The following is a 9733-nucleotide window of genomic DNA, read 5'->3' on the forward strand; positions in this document are numbered from 1 at the left end:
AGTCGACTGTGATGATATTACTTGCATTTTCTCTCCTTTATCCATTAGAACTTCCTAGCTGAAGATGATACTTGGTAATTCTTGTGGCATGGATCCACTTCAGTCATTTATCTTTTACTTTTTATTTGTTTCCTATTCCAAGTAACATTTTTAACTATGCAATTATTGCTTTACTTTTTTAATTTACTTCAGTCCTGTAATGTGTATGTGTCTGCTTGCAAGCATCCTAACAGTTACAATCATACTTCATAAGCTTCAATTTTTTTCTATTCCCAGCTAATGTTTAGAACCATCACTTCCACGAAGAAATTTAAAAAAAAAAAACACCAAACAAAATTGAATCAAATCCAAAGTTGAGTGACCAACTTTTGAACCTATTTATATTTGAGTGATAAGAGTGTAAAATTTTAGTTAATGCTATAACGATGGAATGATTTTTTTGATTAAAAATCAATAAATAGAGTGATTGGTATAATTTTTTAAAGTATAGTAATCTAATATAAATTTAAAAATTTTATTTTAAAATTTTAAGTTAATTTATACTTAAACTATTAATTAATTTTCACATTAAAAATTAATTAGATTTATGAATATTTTAACTTAATTTATATAATTTAATAAAATCATGTTCAATAAAATAATATTTAAATTTAATTTAGTGATTATAAATAAAATTTATAATATAAGAATTATAAATAATATATGGAATTAGAATTAATATAAAAATCAAATTTATAATATACAAATTATAATTAATATAAAAATTAAATTTCAAAAAGTAATCATATTAATTTAATTATCATAAGTTTATTATACATTTAAAATAACATAATTATATTAATTGTAACTTACTACTTATAAGTCAAGATAATATCAGATCACTTTAATAACATGTCGGATCATTTACAGGTTGAGTCAATTAAAGGTTATGTTCATAACAGGTCACGTTGAAAACAGGTCTGGTAATACCAGTTATTTACCGGGTCAATTTCAGGTTCGAGTTCATATCAGTCGAATGCAGTTCGGGTATCATATTTTTTGTTCAATTCGGGTTCAGATCGTTCTCAGGTCAGATGCAGGTCGGGTTCAGATCCACAATTTCCAGGTCCAACTCAGGTTCAGGTCAACACCAGTTTTGACTCGAGTCGGTTTCGGATCGCCACAACACATGTCAAAAATAATTTTAACTCAAGTCGATTTCATTCAGTTTTACAAGTCTGGTCAGCTTTTTACGCCCCCTAACCATAATCAAAACATCCCCATTTCTTCATAATTTTCCAAAACGATCGAAAGAAACCTCACGAAAATCTTTCCGGGAATATCTCACTTTTCTCGATCTTCTCTCAAACCCCACAAAAGAAGAAGAAGAAGACGCTATTAAACAATGGAGGATTGCATGAGACTCTGCATGAGAAAGCTAGCCCTTTGGTACACCAAGACGTTCAAGCCCCTCATGACCCACGACGAGCTCGAACCCATCATGGCCACAATGGGTTTCGTCGGCCTTCCGCTGGAATACAGCGCTTCCACGCTGTCTTGGAAGGAGTACGTCTACAGCGCGCCGTCCCCGGGGTTCTCGTCGCGGTGGTCGAAGTCCTCGCCTTGTTCGGGTTCCTTTGCCGGTGAACCGCTCAAGGCGGAGCCGCCGAGGCCGAAGCTGCCTTACCCCAGGATCGATGGGCTCCACATTTACACTTACCGCGCTTTCCTGGACGCCGTTAACTTTTATCTCGAGATGTGCGACATTTCTGAGCTCTTCCACATTAGGTACGGATTGCTTTCAATACATACATACATATATATATATATATATATGTTTAGTTTCATTTACTATTTTAAAGCCTGTTAGTTGGGAAAGAAATAAAGATTGAGTATTTGTTCTACATTTATTGTTTTATTAATTTCTGTGATGGTTTTTATATGAGGAATGAAATAAATGAGGCCATGACTAAAAGTGTTATTCGTGCCTAGGATAAAGTATCGGATTTATTGATTGATTAATTCGGATAGAGTCCGTATAGCCCCATAATGGACGGTCGATCCGATCCAGTATTCTACTATTCTCCGTTCACAACTTCATAATTCGAACTTTTCATCCCGTTCGACCAACTAACCATTGATAAGTATGTTTTATTTCTAATGATATTATGAGAGTTTTATTGGGAACAACTCTTTGCAATTTGAGGCGTAGTGCAATAGTCCAATGCTCTTAACCTGTCAACAATCCGGTAGGTCTTGAATTCGAATCGAGGAGTATCGGATACGAGGATAAGTCTCGATTCTGGTGTTTTATAATTTTTTTTCCTACAAGACTCTTTATGTATTTCGACAGTCGTCCAGCGGCGTATTCCGATGCTCATGTCTAAGTATGTGGCTGATAAGGGATTGAGTATCTGTGCGCCAAGAAAAATGGAGTCCGATGTTCGAAATGATTATGCTTGTTTCGAGCTTGCAAGTTCTAACAGGCTTTACTTGAGCATCTTCATTGACAAATTCATGCAGAATCCTGGATATTAAACGAATTTCGAGCTCGATGAGTCTGTATTACGGTTTTCATGTATTTGGAGGGACAAGGGCATTTTATGTATTTCGAGAGTCGTCCTGGGTTCGTATTCCAATACTCATTTCTAAATATGTGGTTGATAAGGGATTGAGTATCGGTACATCAAGAAAACTAGAGTCCGATATTCGATATGGTTGTGCTTGTTTCAAGCTTGCAAGTTCTAACAGGCTTTACTTAGGCATCTTCACTGACAAATTCATGCAGAATCCTGCATATTAAACGAATTTCGAGCTCGATGAGTCTCTATCTCGGTTTCCATGTGTATTTGGAGGACTCTACAAGGTTATATCTTTATAATCATGTTTCAATATTACTTTGATATGTATTTAGACTTTACTTATGCATCTTCATTGACAAAGTCATACATGATCTCTGGTATTAAATGAATTTCGAGCTTGACGAGTTTCGATTTCGAGCTCGATGATTTTGTCTCGAGTTTCCATGTTTGCGTATTAGTTTAATACAGATGCTTAAAGAGACATGAAGAGTTAGCAACAAAGCTAATTTCCTTTTTTTCTTTTCAGGGGAATGCCGCTTTATCGGAATCACGACCGGAGCAGGAAGTGGAGATGTATGGAAGAGGACGATAGCTTGTTCGTATACCGGGAAGGAACACTGGAACAAACAATATACAATCTGTATCATTTCAACAAGACAAACTCCAACAGCAATGGTTACAGCTCGGTAGTTATTCGAGACAAAGGGAACAACGACGACACCGTTAGCTGCGTTGTTCCGTTGAAGGACATCATAGTATGACGCACCTACAAAGGTTCACCATTTTGTTCATGGAATTCACATGCCCCATAGTCGATTTTTCGAGGTTTTTTTTTCGGTTTGAAAAAACTAGATTCTTTTTATCATCATTAAGAAAGATGAACAAAGAAAAACAGAGATCTTGAGGACTTGAAAGAATTAGATTAGTCACTTTTTGTTTAATGATTAAATGCCTGTGAATTAGAACTTACAGTGTGGGTTCTGTTGCTCTCACATGGTGGTGTCTGTGCATAACTTTTTTTTCCGGATCGAATCGAGCTGCGACTTAATTTAACTAAAATTAAATTGATAGAATGTATAATTAATGAGGATCAAATGTGTAATTATACAAATTTCCTTTATTTATCAAGCCAACATTTATGTTAATGTTCAATAATTTAATTAAACTATTTTAATAGTTTAATGATTTAATTGATAAAATTCATAATTCAATAGTCAAAATAAAATCTATCTTATAGTCTAGTGATTAGACAAGTAGTTTACCCTTTATTATATATCTTACATAATTTACATAAACTAGATTTTTTTCAACAATAGAAGTGTAAACGGCGTTTGATGAATTATTTTTGAACGGTTCGTATAATATTCGTTTATGTTCGTTTGTTAAGTTAAGTAAACTAGTATGAACAAAAATTTTATGTACATATAATAAACGAATGAACATGAATAAAGGCGTGTTTGGTTCGTTTATGTTCACGAGCTTGTCGTTTATATGTTCGTTTATCAATTTATTTATATATGTTCATGAACAAGTTCATTTACCTGGTTCTCTTTTTCCTTATATATTTTTTTATATTTTAAATATTGACGAAGGTAGTGACTAAATTAAACACATGGTCAGATTTAGAGTTTAAATTGTTAAGCATTAATGGTGTAATTTTATCATTTTTTTTTCTTTAGCTTGTAAATGAAAATGTAGAAACTAAAAATTCAACTTATAAACGAACGTTAAATGAACAAATTCTTGAACATACAAACGAACATGTTCACGAACAATAAATAAACGAACACGAACTCTTTCAAAAATAAATAAATGCACATAAACACAATATTAACAATTTAAACAAACAAAAACCGAACATGAATATTTTAAAAAAATACCACGTTAGTAGTTCTATTATTTTTTTAACGACGGGTAACTAAAATGAAACTAAAACGTTACATTAGGCTTGATTTTGAAAAAAGATAATTAAATAACTAAAATGGAATAAAAGTTATATTAATGACTAAATTGATCAGTTTATCATTTGACATTGTTCGTTTATATTAATTATAAATTATCGATTTTCTGTTTTATTTTAATCACCTTATCGTTGATATTTCTTTATTTTCTCGAAGTCATCGTTTTTGGTATTTTAAGGTTTGATTCTTTGTTAGATTTTGATTATTCAAAGCTGTATAGTAGTTTGTATGTTTGAAAAAAAAATCTCCAACATCAATGAGGGAGCGTTCTAAGGTTTTGTCATATCAAAAAGGAAGGCCTAAATAGGAAGTTTAAAAAAATTTAATTATTAGAAACGCCATTTTATAATCATTCATCAACGGATATCGTTTTTAAGATCGAATAAAAATATAATTATTCATCAACGGATATCATTTTTAATAAACAATTCTGTGATTTTACAAAATACAAAGACATTATTATATCTATCTCATTACCTTTCAATACAATTTAAACTATGGGTTTTGCAACTTTCAATAAACGGTTTTTTAAAATCATTAAACGAGTGAAAATAAACGGTTGAGATTAGATTATCTTTTCATTTCCTACGGTTAATCTTAACCATCTATTTTCATTATTAAAAAAGTTTTAGTTTTACGCGGAATGAATGAATCCTGCCATACATGTATTATTAAGAGTTGTTTAAGGCAGTGTTGGAAGCATCCTTACTTGACCTATTGTACTTCATGTGGCTATTAACTAGTTGCCCAGCTGCCAGTGCGGACATGAGCGACAGTTCTCCCGCAAGGACAGCTCCGGCAACGATGTTAGCAAGGAGTCTAGAGTTCGCACCGGGTGACTCTCTGTTTCCACCCTTGACTCCGAGAAGATTCAAGCATGCCGATTGAGATGCAAGCTGAGTTCCACCACCAACAGTGCCGACCTAAAAGATAAATCAGAAGTTGCATCAATACCCGGTTTTACATTGCTAGATAATTTGATTATGAGACGGTGACATGATTGATCACCTCGATGGAAGGCATTGTGGCGGAGGTGTGAAGGTCGTTTCCATCATTCACAGCTTCCATCATCGTGATGCAATGAGAGCTCTCAATGTTTTGAGCCGGATCTTGACCGGTAGCAATGTAGATTGCAGTCACGATGTTACTAGCGTGTGCATTGAATCCACCCAATGCACCGGCCATAGCAGATCCGGTAAGGTTCTTAAGCATGTTAAGCTCCACAAGGGATTCAACACTAGTCTTCAAGACTTTCCTCACCACATCACCGTTAATGATGGCCTCGCAGACGACAGATTTGCCTCGTCCTTCGACCCAATTCACCGCCGCCGGCTTTTTGTCGGAACAGAAGTTTCCTATATCCATAAGAAATCCATATAAGTCAAGTAAATCAAGTAAGTTCATTGAAACGAAACTCACCCGATATGCCGATGACATCCATTTCAGGGAAATCCGTTTGAAGGAAATCCAAAACGTTTTGGACTCCTTTTGAAACGAACAGTTTTGGCTAATTTCCGGTTCAAGTCCTCATTTCGCCGCATGCATTCAAGGTCTCTTAAAAGTCATAGCCGACATCGAAATCTCCTTCACTTTAACGTCGAAATCCGCCGGAGAAGACGAAGCCGACGGGTGATTTGTTGCTGTAGAGTTTTGAAAAAAATTATTGGTTGAAATAATGTCTCACTGAAATTATTTGTTGAGATAGGGTGAAATCTACAGTTCGAACATATGGCGCCTCGCCAGTTTGGTCACCGAGAACACATGACGACCTATAAGGTCGTTCGGCATACATGACTACCTCCATTTAAGCATAGTTAAAAAACTTAATTACCGATGTAGGTAATCGTTGTTACTTAGGAAAATTTAGGTAATCGCATGAAAGCCTAATTACCGATATAGGTAATATTTGTTACTTAGCCCAGCGTGCATGGCGACCTATCCCTCGAATGGCCTCGGTCGGATGGCCTCGGATGCCCAGCGTGTTGGAACGTGCATGGCACATGCAAAATATCTCGTAGCTCGCCGGGAAGAAATTGCGACCTACAGTCAAAACTATAGATTTCACTTTATTTGAGCAATTAATATAGGGAGTGCATTATCTCGTGAATTAATTTATTCAAAAATATTATCTCGGTGAAATGGACTTCGTTGATGATCCCACCCATCATTATCGCCTTGGTTAACATCGTTGCACTGGTCACCGCCTTCGCGAGGACACTGTTCGGTACCGGAAAATGGAACATGTTCATCGGAGGTGCGTTCTTTGCTTCCTGGGTGTTGTGTCATTTGTATCCTTTTGCTAAAGGGTTGATTGGCCGGCGGCGGAGGACACAGACGATCGTCTTCGTCTGGGCCGGTCTCATCTCCATTATCATCTCTTTTCTGTGGATGACCCTCAATCCCAACGGTATCAATTCTCTCGGCGGTACTGCCTCTTCCAGCGGGTCTGGTTTTTCATTCCCTTGAGCACGAAGAAACTAGAGTGGCACACTCAAAGTTTTGGGAAATTTACATTATATCTTTGAAATGTTTTTGAAATTTTAGTTAAGCCCCTTCAAAATTGTAATTGATTTTTTGGGTTATTTTTTAAAAGAAATTATAGAAAATAATTATATAATTAGAATAGAGTTTTCTGGGGATGATTTAGGAATAAGACCAAAGGGGGAAAAGTTCATCTGAAAATGTAATTTTTGTTCTTTTTATGCATGTAATTATGTATGTACATTTTGTAGGGTAAAGTATATAAATAGTCCCCAAACATTTAGGGTACTTGCATTTTGATCACTCAACTTTTGAAACTTACAATATAGTCATTGAACTTTTAATTCATTTTCATTTATGTCACTATCATTACCTTCCGTTAATTTTTACCGATGTGATAGTTAATCTTTTTTTTTGCTTACGTGGTAGTTAACCCTTCTTCTTCTCAATGAAATCTCATACACAAAGCCTTGTCATTTCTTGGATTTTTTCTCTCTCTCTCTCTATTTTCCCAAGAAAATTCAGCTTCTCTCTACTTTCTCAAAAAAAAAAATTGATTAACAAACGAGCAACCAAGTGAAGCAAGCAACCACGGTCAACCAACAACTAAGACCCCTCTATGGGCCTCTGATCAGACCATAACAGGATAAGACAGAACACAACTTGAAATGAAAGATTGCCCATATTGACTCAAAACCAGAACAGAGAAGAGAATGCCCAAAAACGACTTGGAAGAACTTAAACAACATAAACAACCTAGAAAAAACCAAGTCGAGGAAGACAACTACACAAGCACACGCAAAGGCTCACTCCAATCATTATAGTCGAAAGAGAATCAAACCTGCTTAACAAACGAAAGGCAAGGGATGCAACTAGGATATTTTAAATGCTTAATAACACAAAATCGCTAGCGCCAAGCACCCAATACAAGCACTAACGGGTGGTTAAGTGTCACGTCAACGAGAACTAACTAGTGATAAAGACAAGGATTAAAATGAAAATAAATTAAAAGTTTGATAACAATTTTGTAAGTTTCAAAAGTTGGGTGACCAAAATATAAGCATCCTAAAAGTTTAGGGATTATTTATATACTTTACTTTTTTATTAAGCTAATGTGATTACAAAATAGTATATGTTCTAAATAATTTTAATCATTTGATAATGAACACTCAATCATCCTATTGCAATCACTTATTGATAGTACAATGATCAAATTCAATTATAAAGTATAATATCATGACTGATAGTAGAATTTGACTTAATAAATTTAACAGGTGTTATTGGAATCAAATAAAGTTTCGAAATTTGAAAAGTATAAGAATAAAAAAATGATCAAATTCAATATAAGGACATAAATTCACAATTTAAGTATAGTACAATGACTAATAGAAGAATTTAACCATTTTTAGGTAGAAATGTCCATACTTCATAGACAAAAAACAAATGGTTGAAATATGTAAATGATCCTTATACTATTTCAAAGCATAAAATTCAATTCATATACTTCAATTTTACAACAATTATACATTATTAAGCCCTTATACTATTTTTATTTAAGGATCTTAATTCTAACCCTAACTTCTATTGAAAATTTAAAAAAAACTTTTTCAGCCCCCTGAATTTATACTTTTCATTGATTTGACCCTTAATTAATTATATCATTAAATGCATCGTTTAAAAAAAATCAACCTCCAAGTCGTTGTTTTGATAAAAACCTTTTTTTTTTTAATTGAGGGGAAGAGTTGCATCGAACTCTTAAGCACGAGGGGCCGTTTACATCTCGGTCTATCATAGCAAGGAGATCTGATGGGGCAGCGTGTGACGTTCAGGGAAGCATGATCCGCAAGCTTAGTAAGTGCATCCGCCACCTTATTACATTCTCTCGTGATCTATTGGATATCAGTTGCCCATGCTTTGCATCTCAAGTTATGAATCGTATGCACCAAGGCTGAAATATGAACAGCACCATCTGTAGTCTCTACTATCTTGGTTGCACTGAGGCAACCGGTTTGGACAATAACACGCTCGAAATCATTTTCCCATGTGATAGTCAGTCCGATAAGAATTCCCCACAGCTCTGCTTGAATCGGCGGACAACAACCAATTGATGCGGCGCTTTTTGAAGTGTTAGTGGAGACAGCTCCGTCAGTATTAAGGCAGACCCATCCGTGAGGTGGTTTTTGCCAGTGAACATGCAAAATGGATTCTTGTTCACTACACATCGAGCATGAAGAGTCGGATGTCAGGTTCCTTTTTGAGCGTTCCAAGGTCGTCATAAGGAGGACGATCCAAATAAACACCCTGATTCGTTGCAGCACTTGCATTCGCCAGATATGACTCCACATGCTATTACGAGTGGACCAAGCTTGGGATGCTAAAGATTCATATGCAGAGGCAACAGTAAACTCATGAGTCATGCCCCATCTCCACATGCATCTATTGTGGATATTACCCGACGATGGGGGTTTTATGCCAATGATGTGCTTTATAGCATTCTCTGGCAATAAAGTCTTTAGATAATCAATATTCCACTCACCATTCTGGTCTACAAGGTCGGCCAAGTTACATTGAAGTATAACTTGAACAAAATCCAATAAATGCTCTTGAAGGGGGCCGATTGTCGGCACCCAAACATCATTCCAAACTTGCATGCCAGCTCCTGATCCAAAGGACCATGCAACATTTGGTCGAAAGAGATCCCACATATTGGAGAGAGAGAGAGAGCACCAT

General features: G+C 35.4%; 2 protein-coding genes across 2 annotated transcripts; one reads left to right on the forward strand and one right to left on the reverse strand.

Moving 5' to 3' along the window:
- Positions 1-1311: 1311 nt before the first annotated feature.
- LOC120115825 lies at positions 1312-3553 on the forward strand. The gene is made up of 2 exons (XM_039136423.1): positions 1312-1767; positions 3088-3553. Exons 1-2 carry the CDS (start codon positions 1385-1387, stop codon positions 3320-3322), a joined length of 618 nt encoding a protein of 205 aa, XP_038992354.1. The 5' UTR covers positions 1312-1384; the 3' UTR covers positions 3323-3553.
- A 1640-nt stretch (positions 3554-5193) lies between these two features.
- Positions 5194-6326, reverse strand: LOC120115983 (3-hydroxy-3-methylglutaryl-coenzyme A reductase 2-like). The gene is made up of 4 exons (XM_039136575.1): positions 6240-6326; positions 5942-6029; positions 5531-5877; positions 5194-5445 (listed from the first exon to the last, which is right to left on the reverse strand). The coding sequence occupies exons 1-4, from the start codon at positions 6324-6326 to the stop codon at positions 5194-5196; spliced, it is 774 nt and encodes a 257-aa protein (XP_038992506.1).
- Between the last annotated feature and the right edge of the window lie 3407 nt (positions 6327-9733).

The sequence above is a fragment of the Hibiscus syriacus genome, unplaced genomic scaffold, assembly GCF_006381635.1.
Source record: "Hibiscus syriacus cultivar Baekdansim isolate YM2019G1 unplaced genomic scaffold, ASM638163v2 tig00110279_pilon, whole genome shotgun sequence".
NCBI classification, from domain to species: domain Eukaryota; kingdom Viridiplantae; phylum Streptophyta; class Magnoliopsida; order Malvales; family Malvaceae; genus Hibiscus; species Hibiscus syriacus.

Excerpts from the sequence above, each read along its gene's own strand:
- LOC120115983 (XM_039136575.1), bottom strand. The coding sequence starts at position 6,326 with ATGGAGGTAGTCATGTATGCCGAACGACCTTATAGGTCGTCATGTGTT. Across the intron at positions 6,030-6,239 it reads AGGCGCCATATGTTCGAACT|CCAAAACTGTTCGTTTCAAA; the intron begins GTAGATTTCACC and ends ACCGGAAATTAG. Across the intron at positions 5,446-5,530 it reads CCACAATGCCTTCCATCGAG|GTCGGCACTGTTGGTGGTGG; the intron begins GTGATCAATCAT and ends TTTATCTTTTAG.
- LOC120115825 (XM_039136423.1), top strand. The coding sequence starts at position 1,385 with ATGGAGGATTGCATGAGACTCTGCATGAGAAAGCTAGCCCTTTGGTAC. Across the intron at positions 1,768-3,087 it reads TCTGAGCTCTTCCACATTAG|GGGAATGCCGCTTTATCGGA; the intron begins GTACGGATTGCT and ends TTTTCTTTTCAG.